This window comes from Carassius gibelio, chromosome B16 (assembly GCF_023724105.1).
Source record: "Carassius gibelio isolate Cgi1373 ecotype wild population from Czech Republic chromosome B16, carGib1.2-hapl.c, whole genome shotgun sequence".
NCBI classification, from domain to species: Eukaryota; Metazoa; Chordata; class Actinopteri; order Cypriniformes; family Cyprinidae; genus Carassius; species Carassius gibelio.
The window spans coordinates 19,605,736-19,621,533 of record NC_068411.1 but is presented as its reverse complement, the minus strand read 5'-3'; the positions used below and the strand labels follow the sequence as shown (position 1 = coordinate 19,621,533).

The following is a 15,798-nucleotide window of genomic DNA, read 5'->3' as shown; positions in this document are numbered from 1 at the left end:
ATGTGCTTGAAATGCAAAATCTGACTAGGGAAAACAACAAAAGGAAAACTTTAAATGGATTTATTCAGATTAGCAAACAAAAAAATGTTGGTTAATATTTTCTGCAATAATCACTTCTCTACCAAAAACACTCAAAACAATGAGGAAAAACTGAATGAATAAGCAAAAAAAAAAAAAAAAATCTTCAGAAAAAATTGCAAGCATTACCACACTTGAATTGCAAGTGATAATACTCATGCAACACATTTACATAAATGTAGGGTACAATGGGGCTAAAAGGCACCTTTGATATTATTTTAATCTAAACCATTACATGGCACAAAAACACGGCATAGCAGTTTCCAAAACATTTACTTTTCAAGATGCACATGTATATTTGTCTGATCCTTGATGCGATCGCTATGAAGTGAATTTTGTACCAATATTATTTATCAAATAAATGTAGTGTTCGCAAATAAACACAATCATCACAATTAAAAATTGAATTACTGAAATAAATGAACTTTTCCACGACATTATAATTTATTGAGATGCACCTGTATATAAACAATGCTATATATATACATAAATATGATAAACTATTATATTCCTTATGAAATTAAAGTTGGTATCCTATAGTAAAGGTGTGTTAATCTTTTTTTTTTCAGGTTACCATTTCTATAACAGCAGCTTTACTAGAAATACCATGGTATTTATTTAGTAAAACTATGGTTAATTTTTGTAAGGGATATTAATGTTTAGGTTATATTTAAGTACATTTATATAGCCAAATAACAATAAAGCTCACCTGAACTTAAAGTAGTTTGATTACAGTAGTCTACTTTGCATTTTAGTATTACAACACATGACATTGTTATTATATTCCTAGTTTTGAATGTTGAACAATTGTATCAACATATGCCCTCATAAAAAGGCAAATGAGTCTCACAGTTGTAACAATACATATATTTTTTCATATGGTACCCCTGCATTTTCTCTCAAAGAGAGTTTTGTATTTGCAAATCACTTTGCGTTTGTTTGAAAGTCAAGTTTTTCTTTGCAAAGCAGATTGTTTTTAATGATTATAGGCACAAAATTAGGAAAATAAATACTATGGAAGTCAATGGGAACCACCAACCATTTGATTACCAGCAATCTTCAAAATATCTTCTTTTACGTTCAACATAATAAAGCAACTCATACAGGTTTGGAGTAAATGATGACAGAATTTCAATTTTTGGGTGAACTATCCCTTGTACCTTACTAATTTCAGTGTCAAAAAGATTAATAAAGACCTTTAGGAGCCATTAATTAATGCATTATAAAACAATACACACAATCTAATCCACTCAAACCTAATACACTTGCTAGAGTTAATGTAAATACACAGCCTTAGCCTTATCTAGATCTACATGTGTGCTTTTGAAATACGCCAGCAAGTCAAAGGAAAACACTAGTCCAAAACACTGACGCACATGCACACAAAAAAGTTTAAATCATTTCAACATCACGTCACTTCCCTCCCCAGTGATTCATCAGTGAAAGGCTGACATCTGTGTGTACAGGCAATGACCCCACCTAAAGAGCACAAACTGTATGTAATCCCTGAGAACCAACAGAGCTCGGATTAATGCACGTTAAATAAAGGATCAGGTATAGTCAGCCGGTCTTTATAACAGTGCCTGACAGTGACGGCAATCACTTCAAATCTTGAATCACCCTGAACGAGTATATTTTGTGATAACGACCAGCTGATTGCACGCGTTATCCTGCTTATTACATGGCTTATTATTAGTGACTGATATAGTTGATGATCAAACCAAAAGCAAATAAGTGTAGGCTGTCAGGAACACCAGTAAAATACACAGTCATTAATACAAATAATTGATGTAAAATACTGTAGTTAAAACATGTATAATGGACTGTGGTACTCAAATACCTTTTTGTACCAAAAATATGTATCAGTAAAAAAGAATTGACACTGAAGATTAGAATAATGGCTTTCAGAATTTTTTTTGCAGTTTTTACTGTATTTTTGATCAAATTTATGTTGCCTTAGTGAACATAAGATGGTCAGATTTGTATATTTTTTTCTGAACATTCTGATTTCATGATCACAGGTTGCCCTTTCAGCCCAAAGAAAGTGCAGCCACAGCAGTTTCCTCAGAGAGGATGTGTGTTAGAGAGAGGGAGGATATTGACCCCTCAGTGGAGAGAGAGTCACAGAAGGGTCAGGAGGTCACAGAATGATCCCTGCAGCACTGACAGATGTGGAAGGACATACAACCACGGACCAATCAGGATGTTTAGTCATACAGAACACTTTGCAAAATGTATGCATAATACAAGAGCCTTGCACCGATTACAAAAAAAATAAAAATAATTATAACACTGATCCAAGTCGTTGCAAAAAAAATACAAAAAATAAAAAAGTATCAGTTGATTTGTTCACAAATGTGCATGGTTTTAAATTTCTGATTGAATTTCTACTAAAGAATAAGCAGAATAATGACAATTTCACTTGGTTATCTTTAGAGTTTTTTTCTTCAAAGCACAGGTGATGGCAGTGTCATCGCAGCACTCTTTTCTGTGTTTACTGTAAGCAACTTTTGAAATATTATACGTCAATCTGAAGGAGACGCAGTCATCCAACACTAGGTAAATATTTGACTCGAAAAATAGCACCACGATGAATGGTAAGAATTTCCCTTTGCCTCAAGCTCTACTGGGAATTGCTGAGCTGCACAGAGACAATAAAGCCATCTGACGTCTTCACTCATCCTGCACACTTTACTCTCTCTCCATCTTTTCATCCAGAGTAAGCTCCATAACAGACGCTCTAATACCCATATCTTCTCCTGTTCCTCAACCTTTCACCTCTAAAACTCATTTTGTAATATTCTTTCTCAAACAAGCACACAAACACGGTTTTTATCTTAATGAGGACATATTGGAGACTTGTATTGTTTTTATACAAAGCTTATTATACTACAAATTAGGCCTATGTATTATATATAAAATTATAAATATGAATATATTATTATATTATCATTGTGCTATATATTTCAACAATACTGTAGAAACATATATAAATAATATATTATTCATTCATACAATATTGTGTTAATAATACTATTATATAAATATAGGCTTTATTAAATACAATTTAAAATGTACTGGGCTATAGGCCTTTGTAGTTCAAATCTGGGGAAGTTTAAGTGTCAATGCATTCTGGAGAAGAAAACATTTAATAAAATCAGTCACAAAAAGGGAATTTCAGCACTGAAGGATCAGACCAATGATCTAATAAAAGGCAAGCTGTTTTAAAGTTAAAAGCAAATAAAAGCACAATTATATGAATAGATTGCGAGGAAGTCCCATCATCATGAAGCTTGATTTAGTGAGATTGATTTAGATGCTGCATGAGAATTCTGCATTAGATAATTTCAGCATATAAAAACAAAGACAGCTTGTGTGCATCTGAAAAGGTTTTTGGTCTTAGGAAACCTCCAGTTAACTTTTAACCTGCCAGGATCCATCTTATTTGTCAGTGTTTTCAAGTGTTATTCATTGTTTCATTGAAGGACTGTCTGAAGCTCAGCTCCTTTCTATCCTCTCTCTCTGGGAATTCCCCGCTCCCTCCTCCGCTCCAAATGATACACACATGATGTGAACTGCTGACTCCTTCTCTGAATCTTGTTTATTATGATCTGACAATATTTTTCCTAGATACAACTATTTGAAAATCTGGAATCCTAGGGTGCAAAAAAATCTAAATACTAAGAAAACTGCCTTTGAAATTCTCCAAATGAATTCTTAGCAATGCATATTACTAAACAATAATTAAGTTTTGATATATTTACAATAGGGAATTTACAAAATATCTTCATGGAACATGATCTTTACTTAACATCCTAATGGTTTTCGGCATAAAAGAAAAAAAGATCAATTTGAATGATTTTTTTGACTATTACTAAAAATATACCTCAGCCACTTTAAACTGGTTTTGTTTTCCAGGGTCACGAATTATTGATTAATCCGAAAAAACAACAACAGGACTGTCAAGGTTATAGAAGGTTAAAGTATGCAAGAGTTGGTTAGTGTGGGTGTGTTGGACAAACACAGAGAAAGTGAGACACAGTCAAGAAGGATATTTCAAACTCTCTTTCAGTTTCTTGTATATTATTTCTCAAAACTGAGAGATGTGAGATTGTGTATTCTAAAAACATCCCTGCATATATTTAGCACTCATACTGTAAGTGCCAAACTAAAAGATCTGTACTGAAAATTTCTGGTACACATACATGCACATCCAAGTATTATATATTCAATATATTGCCAATATATTCTCTATATTCTATATTCTACTGCCTTTTCAAAACTACTGTCCTAGAAACGGTCAAAAACATTAATACTAGGGGTGTGCGATATGACGATCTTTGATTGTGGACGATAAAAATGTCTCCACGATCTGCTTTTGAAGAAATCTCGTAGTATCGTGCTACAGTGCACATTCTATCAGCTGCAGTTCTGATGCCTCCGTCATATACTGTACAACACCACATGCATTCACAGCAGTGTTAACTCAGCAGTCAAGTTACTCTCTCATTATTTGCATGTGCTTTTAAATGTTTTATTCGCGAGCTGGTCTGACCTGTGTTTTTTCTGAGCGCTGCATACACCCGAAGCGTGCGCACTAAAACCTGTCAAACAGCACCTGATTTTTGAACTGTTATATTTTGCGCTAATACTGTCAAAACACACAATGTTTACATGTAGACTTGGTTATGTCTAAAATGAAAGTAAACAGTTGAGAAAAAAAATGTATACGTGCCTGTATACAAGGTGCGTGCAGGTCTTAAAGGGACAGTAGGCCTATTAAACCTGAAGCCTACAGTCATTACTGTCAAGGGATAGATCACCCTAAAATTTCATTTCTGTCATTATTTACTCACTGTCATGTTGTCCCAAACCTGTATAAATTTATTTCTTGTGCTGAACACAAAAGAAGATATTTTGAAGAATGTGGGTAACCAAATAGTTGATAGAAGCAAAAAATACTATGGTAGTCACTGTGGATCAGGAACTGTTTGGTTTTCCATGTTCCTCAAAATAGCATTTATTTTCAGAAGAAGAATCAAACTAATTCAGGTTTAAAACCACTTTTGAGTGAGTAAATGGTGGTATAAAAATAAAATACCATGATAGAATTGACAGAGAGCGGTGAACTATTCCTTCAACGTTAATAAAACAATAAAAAACAAAGAGAAAAATCACCCACTGCTCTTGACTGAAGAAATATTATACAGTTGCTTTAGGAATCAGTTTATATAGTGTTCTGTTTTTTATATTTGTTCATTCAATTTCTTAAATGCTCCTGCTAAATACACTACTGTACCTGAAAATAAAGCACTGTTTGTTTTATTTGTATATTATGTGTAGCTGTAATGTGTATCCTTGTCTTTCTTTTATGTTTGTTATTAAAAAATAAGAACAAAGATTCTTGACCTCTTTGGCCCATAAATATCTGCCATTCTTCTTTTTATTTTATTTTATTTTATTTTTTACCTTGAAAGGCTTTGTCTTTATAAAAGGGAAATTAGTTTGGCCTGTAATGTTCAGACAACTTGCAAAATAGTAAAATCAACATGACAAAGAATTGTGCGAAAATATTTGTAAAAACAACTGTGATGTTATATTTTTCCATATCGCCCAGTCCTAAGTAATACTGACAATAATATTGAGGTTGTGTTCACACACTTTCTTTAGCATTTGAAAGAAAGTCAAATAACCAAACCCTAACCACAATCCTCAGAGTGTCTTATTTTTCAAAACATTTCATTAGTTCTAGAAGACCATCAGCGATTTTTAGCACTATGTAATCAAAACTGTGGACTCACTACTTGTATGATTAAATCATTTATCTAATGCAATAAAACTCATTTTCAGCCTCTTTTTACATTAACAAGAGTAACTACCAATTTAATTTTCTCTGTCACAACACAGACAGCGTGAATATCTAGAGCTTATGAACATGGCTTCTCCATTGGGACCATCCCACTAAAGAACAACTTGTTCTATATTGGCAAAGAGCAGTTCCAAAGAACGTTATTTAAATATTAATGTATTGTAACTCTTCTTGAATGCTTCTTAATCATTATTTCCTGTCTAACAGCAAAACCTTCTAATACATTTCATTTTCAGTTTTACACATTTTAAAACATAAAACAAGCTTGTCTTTCCCTTTTGTGGAAAATGACTTCTCCAGATGTGCAGCAGACCGGCGGTCTCTCGCTCTCTCCCTCTATAAACGGATACACACAGCACAGGCCATGTGTGTGTGAATGAGACAGTTCCACGCTCATCCAGTACATCCAAGCTCTGCTTAAAGTTAAAAGACTGCTGTTGTCTGGTGGATTACCATGTTTCACATTCACGAAAACACCCTGTACATCAGTAAAAATCATCACTTTCCAAAATACTTTGTCCAAAACACAACCTCTCATAAATCAAGCAATGGCACTATTTCAATACTTTTAATCTTTGTATTGATGACAGATTTGAGATGTAAAACTCTCCAAGCCTAACAAGGCACATTCAGAGTGATATCAGAGTCCACTATCTCTGTTTTTCAGAGAATGCTTGTGAGTGAAGCGACAGAGTTGCCTGACCAGCTTGGTCATGGGAGACAGTCTGGTTTTGGTAATCAGAGATGTGTTCGCTGAAAACATGACCACATAAAAAATTAAGCACAAGAGGGGTCTCCTGTGTGCTTAAAATGCTTTGAAATGCTAGCTGGCAAACAGACAGACACATCCTTCCATTTCCGCACTGTAACAAGCAATATCCAAAATCAAGAGACTATACCACAGGAACCTGATATTTAATGAGTGGGAAACACCAGACTTATTCTCTTTATCTGCCTTTATGAGTCTCTCAAGCTCTTAAAACATAACTGGTTTCCTAAGCCCCAATGTTCGAAGCTCCTGTGCATTATGTCAGGAAACTATTAAGGGGTCCATTTAGTTTCTGTGTGCAACAATAAGCAACTGCTTACAGGTAAAGGGGGGTCATCATGTCACACAGCAGCCACAACAGCATTTAAGGTTAACATTTAAGGAAACATTCCCAAACACAAACTGAATTATCAATAAATATCTTGCTTCTCACCTTGAAGTTGATCTATAGTGGGCGGTCGTCGAACCTAATAATGTAATCTGCATAAAAAAACCCTGTTTGTTTACTTAATTAACAGATACGGGTGTAATGCCATAATATTTTTTAAAACAACCGAGTTTATACTTAATGTGAATTTAACATTGAAAGTTAATGTGAATAAAAACATTTGAAGTTAGGTTACTAAATCATAACACTTTCGGTGTACAGAAAGAGAGCAAAGAACATTTTCTAGTTCAAGCACTCTCAAAAACTCCCATTAAAATCATTGAAGTGGTTTACACTATAAAATTAATATCTTACAGATTCGTACGCGCATTTACACTTTGTTTCCGATGAGATAATTCACCCGAAAGAGTTATTCAGAGAATGAGTAGAAAAAACACTGGGATGACTCATCTGAACACCTCTGATTGGTCATTGCATTCATAAGCTCAACAGCAATGTGTGTGATTGGTTATAATGCAGAGCTGTAAAAATGAAGCCAGCGATCACCGATTTAAATTTAGCAGCTTATGATATGATGCGCTGAATGTAATCACGCTGGTGTTTGTATTAAATATAGAAAATATGAATCAGCTATTTTGGTAATTTGGAAGCTGCATTCAAAATCTACTTGAATGCAGGGGTCATGTGCCCCCTCATTTTGAACAGACATGACGCCTCTGATCGGATCTGGACCCGAGACTCGAACCTGCGACCTTCGGGGTTACAAGTCCGAGTCTGACTCTCTATCCATTAGGCCACGACTGCCCCCTCAAATGACCCTAAACTGGTTTATAAAGCTAGATCATTCCCTTTCTTTCCAAATAAGAACCTGTTAAATGGCAGCAACAATTAAATAAAGATTAGCTTATAAAAGCAAAGACTTGCATAAGAAAAGCAAATAAAGATTACATGAAATATGGTTTTATTTGAAAAACCAGGCACAGATCACTCTTCAAGTCATCTGAGTTTCACAATATTGCGCAGCATTTTTATTAATATTAACTACAATCATCTATAACAAATCTATAACTTATTTAAACAATCTGAAGCATAAAAAAGAACACATTAACACTAACTAAATCCAAAGCTTTGCATAAACTACATTCCATCTAAGAAATGAAGATAAAAAACACAGCCTTTACGATTTAAAGCTGCATGGCAAAACTCACTCCAGGCCTGACAACAGTGTCGAGGCCTCACACACAACATTCCCTTTTCAGATCCCAGAGATGAGGAAGTGGCACACCCCAGACAAAAGGCAGGAAAGCCCTATTTTGCATACTCAAAGCATACAATGTGCCAGTCTACTGTCCTAAAGAAAAGCGTGCAGCCGACCCATCTGTGCTTCCGCTGCTCATCAGCAGGAGACAGAGGGGGAGGAGGACACTCCATCAGGAACGAGGACTGGGTTTAAGGGGATTCCACACATAATAAGCTCAGAGAAGGAGGATTTAACCAAACTGCCAGGCTATGAGCTGCTAAATCAATCTACTGTCAAGAAGTGAGATTTGGCAACGATATCATTTAAGCAGGTTTTTACAACCTGAGACCTGTGCTTCACCTGAAAGTATTTAACGGGATATCAGGATTACGTAAATTTCAAATCTGAATTAGTGATATGAAAACAACTTTTTGACGTCCTTCCTCACCTGCACATCGACATCTTAATGCACAGACACTTAATAATGCATAATGTTACACATTAGCGAGATCATCTAGACTAAAACAGTCCAAAATAGTCATAAACCTGAAATAATCTCATAAAACCATAACGGTCCATGGCATAAATAAACAAGGTCCATTAAGATTTCAGAAAGATCTTAGAAATTAACAAGATGATGGGTGAAATCACTACACCCATCATCAATGAAGGACTTCAACAGAAAAAACATTATTTTGAGGTAAGAAAGTATGTCTAATAATGAATGTTTAATGGATGGGTTCTCCTGTTCAATTTGATATACATTATAAATGATGTACATGTAAAAAAGAATAAACATCATGACTGACCAGACAAGGAGAGTAATGTTAGCTCTTTAATACATGGACATATTATGAGAATAAAATTATGATATATATTCTATTTTTATATCATTCTTGCAAAAACAAAACAAAAAACAATAGCACTTCTTTGTATTTAACATTATTTTTTACAGTTTATAAAAACGTTGTAGATTTCTCTACTTCTGTAAGTTCTATCTTATATATATATATTGGAAGGTTCTATCAAAATAGTAAACAAATGAGCTTCAAAAAAACGAAAAAAAAAAAAAATAATTGTGAAGAAAAAAAGTGTTAAAGGGATAGTTCACCCAAAAATGAAAATGTGATGTTTATCTGCATCCAAGATGTAGGTGACTTTGTTTCTTCAGTAGAACACAAACCAAGCTTTTTTTTAAACTAAAACTGTTGCAGTCTATCACTCTTATAACATAAGTGGATGGGAATCAATGCAAAAATACACAATAAAAAATAAATAACAATGATATAATGAATTTTATTGTATGTTTTAGCAGTGATTCCCATCCACTTACAGGTGCATCTCAAAATTAGAAAATCATGGAAAATGTCTTTATTTTTTGTAGTTTAATTTAAAAAAGATAACTTTCTTATATTTTAGATTCACTGCACACAAACTGAAATATTTCAAGAATGTTCTTGTTTTAATTTTGATGGTTATGGCTTAGGAAAATTTTAAGTATCTCAAAAAGTTTGAATATTCCATTTTGAGCTTGATTAGTTGGATTAATATTGAGTATAAATACTGGGTACCTCTTGGGCTAGTTTAGAACATGCCACCACAATTATGGGAAAGACTAATGACTTGACAGTTGTCCAGAAGACAATCATCAACACCCTCCACAAGGAGGGTAAGCCACAGAAGGTCATTACTGAAAGGGCTGGCTGTTCGAAGAGTGCTGTATCAAAATATATTCATAGAAAGTTGACTGGAAGGAAAAAGTGTGGTAGGAAAAGGTGCACAAGCAACAGGATGACCACAACCTTGGGAAGATTTTCGTGAAAAGCAGATTCAAGAACATGGGAGAGCTTCACAAGGAGTGGACTGAAGCCGGAGTCAGTGCATCAAGAGTCACCAAACTCAGAAGTCGAGTGCTACAGCCGACACATTCCTAGAACCAAACCACACCTGAACCAGAAAAAAACGTCAGAAGAATTTTACCTGGGGTAAGGAGAAAAAGAACTGGACTGTTGCTCAGTGGTCCACAGTCCTCTTTTCAGGTGAAAGTATAACATTTCATTTGGAAATCAAGGTCTGGAGGAAGACTGGAGGGCACAGAATCCAAGCTGCTTTAAGTCCAGTGTGAAGTCAGTGATGATTTTGGGTGCCGTGACATCTGCTGGTGTTGCTCCATTGTGTTTTATCAAGTCAAAAGTCAATGCAGCCATCTACCAGGAGATTTTGGAGCACTTTATGCTTCCATCTGCTGATTTCATTTTGCAGCAGGACTCTGACCCCAGAACACCCTTTTTAAGCGGACTCGGGCATGGTATGCGGGTGCACACCGGAGTTCGGTACGACAGCGTTCACATCATCCAAACTCTGACATCAATTGGACCCGCACCAAAAGTGCTAGTGTGAAAGCACCCTAAGTGTGTACTCACACTAAGCACGGCTGCTTTGAATTGTGATTATCCCCCCTCTCCACTCCCCAGCTGTCCTGCACTCACACTTGCACTGGGACCGGAGCATGCTTACGTCATGTATGAGATAACGGAGAAAACCTTTCACTAATATTCTGCCGAAAAATTTATAATAATTAATTTATCATTTATGATGTGCATTGATTTTCACTTGTATGTATCAGAAAATGATTATGGAGAGAGCTGAGGCTAATGAAATAATTTGCAGCTTTACCTGCAAACTACATTTCCTGTTCATTAATAAGGTAAGAACCAGAGCCATTATAAACTTAAATATACTTGGTTGAATTAAATGTATTGAAAAGTGTAGTGTAGTTGTAGTAATAGAATATGTTTGCAGTCGTAATCATGACAGTAGCTTACACAAAATACTATCTATTCCGTGCTCCCATGCAATTAGCACTCACACTGCATGCGTACCGCGCCCAAGCCCAACCAAACCGTGCCCTGGACCACCTCTTCCAACCGGGCCAGGGCCGGCTAAAGAACAGCACGGATCGCTTACACTAGTCAACTGAACCGCGCTTTGGGGGTCTCAGCTAGGGTTCAAAATGCCTAGTGTGAGTACACTCATAGAATAGGATGAATTTCTTTTAGCCTAATTTTTACAGTGTTTTTGTAATGTATTAATTACCATGGGCTGTAATAAAAAAGTAGTCTCATACTAATACTAAGAGTAAATATGGTTTGAATAGCCTATATTACATCTCCCCTTTGAAGCTCTTGTGTTTTTTTCTCCTGGAGATGAGGTTGGTTCCCACTTTTTTTTTTCTTTTTTTTTTTTTTGCAATTTCCCGATTTTTTGTTAAAATAGCTTATGTTTTTGCTTTTGAGATAAAAAAGTGGTTTCAGTTTGTAGGGTCATATAATAAATAATAGTAATGATAATAGATAAAAAAAGACTGGGCTTGTGGTTGCTTAAATGTATCGCGAGAGTTTGGAACAGTGGTTGTAAGGACAGGCATCAAAAAAATGAAATCCCATTTCAAACAGATGTCTTGAGAGTTACAAAACACCAGATCAATCGAACTGCGAACATTTAACGAAGTCTGCGTTTTTGATTACGTCAGTATTACATTAAAAACTATTTAATTAATAATACATATCTTCTCGTTATGGCCGTTACACACTTTGTGTTATTATATGCTAAGGTTGCTAACAATTAGCACAGGGAATGCCATCCAGAAAGTCAAAGCAAAGCTTCCAAATCTCTATCAAGATTTTTATAAACCTACACAGGAGTGGTGTATTAGTGGATGCTAACGGCGTGTCTCGTACCTTTGGCATCGCTGTTCTCCTGCAGCGTTTTAGCGGCCACCGTCCATAAATCGCATCCCAGCAGGCAGAGCACAATCACGGCAGACCTGCTGCTGCTGTCCGCGCCTCGCATTATTGCTGCTCACGGTTAGAAGGATTTTGCTCCACAACGCGGCTTTTCTAGAGTCTAGACTAGAGACTATCTAGAGACTCGTAGCATGTTGAGGTTATCTGCCATAATTTGGTGTTTTAGCAAATCTGTGCATGTCATTGAACACCTATGGGCAACTAGAAAAACCGTCCGCTCAACATCTCCGTGTTACCGCTGGTTTCCCCCAATTCGACTCAAAAAAAAAAAAACGACGACAAAAAAGCGTGTCAACTCCACCAGTTTAACCATTTCAATGCCAGTAACAGATACCACTGGTCTGTCCTACAGAAAGAATGATTAGACCGCCATCTCCTGTCCATTCTTGGCTGCATCCAAAAACTTTCAAATGCTGCCTTCGGAGGACGCGCTCCAAGGCAGGAAGCCATCAAGGCTCGTTTGAATCCAAATTCTGTTTTACTTTGTCTCCGGACCTTCTTCTGATCGAATTTTGAAGGCAGCATAGATGTATCCTTCGCTGCCTTTGATATCCCACAATCCTGTGCGTTGCATTCCGTGATGGTTGAGCTAAAAAAAAATGATGTTCTGAAAGTTGCTGAAGTTCACTTTGTGTAAATTTATATTTCTGACTAACTTTTTGCACATTTGATGTTAATTTTAGTGAGAAATCAAAAAGGTTTTAAAATCTACTTCTCATTCCTAAACTGTTAATTACTTCCAAAGACTGAGAGTCACTTTTTTCTGTATTTCTTCAGGCTGTGTAATGAAGTCAAAAGATGTAAAATGCACTAAATTTGTTTGTCAGGAGACGTGGACAGTGAAGCGCACAAAAATAAAACGAATACTTGTTGCTGCAATATCTTTTTTTCTTTCAATTTAGTTTTTTATTTACTACATTTTATTACAAAACCCCCATGAACACTACATAATATCAATTATATAACATTACAGAGTACCTATACTTTCCCATCCCTACATTTATCAAACAGAAAATATAATATATATAAAGATAATAAAATAACATTAATCAATGTGTATGTGTGTGTGTGTGTGTGAAAAGGGAAGCGGCTAGGGCAAGGGGCAGGGAAGTGCAGGGACAGGGAAGCGGCCAGCGAAGTGGACAGGGACAGGGAAGTGGCCAGGGCCAGGGAACCAGACAGGGCAAGGGGCAGGGAAGTGGACAGGGACAGGGCAGCAGATGGTCCCAGTGCCAGGGAAAGAGCCAAGGACAAGGCCAATGCCAGGGAAGCAGACAGGGCCAAGGCCAGGGAAGTAGTTATGGTCAAGGAAGTAGTTATGGCCAGGGGAGTGTTCAGTGGAATGGTCGGCGACATGGTCATTGAAATGTTCATGGGAATTCATGGAAATCATGGGAACACTTACTGAAGATCTTTTTAATTCAGTGCTCTATTCATATGGAATGTTTTACCTGTTTGCTCAAATGGTTTAGAAATATTTTCTGTCTTACCCCACCTCCCCAAATAAAAAGAATTGCTTGATTTGAAGAGTTGGTGTTTTTTTTGTTTTTGTTTTTTGGCATCATTTGGCTGTTTTTTCACATAACTGCTCTCTGGAATCAGTTCTTTAAGTTCCTCTCCCTGAGACCTGGGGCCCAACGCTGAGTTTACCCCTGAACTGAGTTGACTTACCCTGAGATGGGGAGTTTTTGGTTTCAGAATGGCAAAATTTATATATAATTTTATGTATTTGTAGAAAATAAAGATGTGTTTATTTGGATTCAGGTTTATTTAGCAGCTGTGGTGGTGGTTACGGCATCTCATACTACCCCTCCATCTGGCATCCTTCAATTCAGTAATCTGATTCATTTTCAGAAGTTGCGATGGCGGGAATATGTGTGTCATCAATGTCTCCAACCACACTGGAAATCCTGAAGGAAATTCTTTTTTTCTTATTTTGCTAATTATCTGCCAGTGGGGTAAGAAATGTAAAATATGCTTGCTTCAGTTTGCATGAATTTTTCGTGCTCTATGGCGGACAATTTTTCATTTTACGTAAAACATGTACTTCCTTTCCCCAGGAAACAAGGCCAAATACCTTTATATAATATTTCATCAATAGAAATTACATCTTCATGTATAATGTATTTAAATTTGTAATTGAAATAAGACACAAATATTCAGTAAGAATTTTTTTTGCAGAGTGAATGAATGAATGGGGTATTTACACATAATTTACGCTTTAAAAAGGAGGAGGAGACCATAAGAAACTCTGGGATTACCGAAGAAAACCTGCTCCTGACCAAAAGCAAATATGGTAATTTCCGTCATTACCAATAGATTTCAATGGAACTAACTACCATAGTTAGCTAACGATGCTTTTGGGAAATGCACCCCAAGTTAGGTTCACAGAGTAAATTACCACCGTAACTGACTCTTAAGTTACCACACTTTCAGAAACGAGCTTGACCGACTCTTCTTTCTTGGTTTTGACAAACCTCTCATTTTGAAATGGAAAACCCAGAGTTTCCATCATTTCAGGGTTAACATACTCAGAGTTTTCACTTAACCTCCCCTGGACATTTAGCAAAGTATTGCATTTCAGCCTCAGCCTGACAGGGCCCTACTTCTTAACAGCTTCGGGACCATTTTCACGTCATAGCTCAGATGCAGGCTGGAAATTGGGCTTGTTTTAGGTTTCCTCATTTTTATATTTTAGATATCCATCAATTATTATGGTGATGAAAAGGAATTGCTGCGCTGGACTATAACAACTAAATAACACGAGAACTATAACGCAACTGTCGAGAGTGGCTCAACTGCCAGGGAAGCAGTTATGGCCAGGCAAGCGGCCATGTCCAGGGAAGCGGACAGGGCCAGGGAAGTGGCCTGGGAAGTGTTTATGGCCACAGAAGTGGACAATGTAGTCCCCAGGGCTAGGGTAGCAGCCAGGGAAGTGGACAGGGTAGCGCCCAGGGCGAGGGAAGCGGACAGGGCCAGGGAAGTGAAAGCAGTTATGGCCAGGAAAGCGGCAAGGGCCAGGGTACCGGCTATGGCCAGGGTAGCGGACAGGGCCAGGGCCAGGGCCAGGGTAGCGGATAGGGTCAGGGAAGCAGTTATGGTCAGGGAAGCAGTTATGGCCAGGGAAAGCGGACAGGGCCAGGGAAACGGAAGCAGTAATGACTAGGGAAGAGGACAGGCAAGCTGCCAGGGAAGTGGACAGTGCAAGGGAAGCGGCCATTATACTGTTTAAGTATAATGTTTTTATACTTTTCAACAGGTAATGCCTGCCTTCATAGATTTGATTGGCCATCTGTCATTTCGACATTGACCAACACTGTTAGACCGCTGATCACCTCCAACGAGAAAGTCCATTATCTTTGTGACACCAGTGTTCAACTAGTGTTATTAGGCAGTTATTTCACAACTTTTTTTCATGATTATAAGCCTATAAATACTGAGGTCCAGATCTCTTGAATCTCATGCTGGTTACAACAGCGTGTTTTTGCCACCACCAGGAACCAAAGCGAGGAACCAAATCTCCATCGATGACAGAATGGAATAATGCATCAACAAGTGTTGACATTTCCCAACATCACAGCAGCACTGACTATTGTATAAACTTGTTAGATTATCTAAACCAACAACATTTAGTTTAGACCCTATTCC

General features: G+C 36.9%; 1 protein-coding gene across 1 annotated transcript in view; it reads right to left on the bottom strand.

The window, feature by feature from the left end:
- The window catches only part of fam171a1 (family with sequence similarity 171 member A1), a 34,146-nt gene extending 21,534 nt beyond the window's left edge, over positions 1 to 12,612 (bottom strand). Inside the window, exon 1 of the mRNA XM_052578840.1 lies at positions 12,085 to 12,612. Within this exon, the coding sequence (XP_052434800.1) occupies positions 12,085 to 12,196 (112 nt within the window). The 5' untranslated portion in view covers positions 12,197 to 12,612. The remainder of the gene's footprint in view (positions 1 to 12,084) is intronic.
- Between the last annotated feature and the right edge of the window lie 3,186 nt (positions 12,613 to 15,798).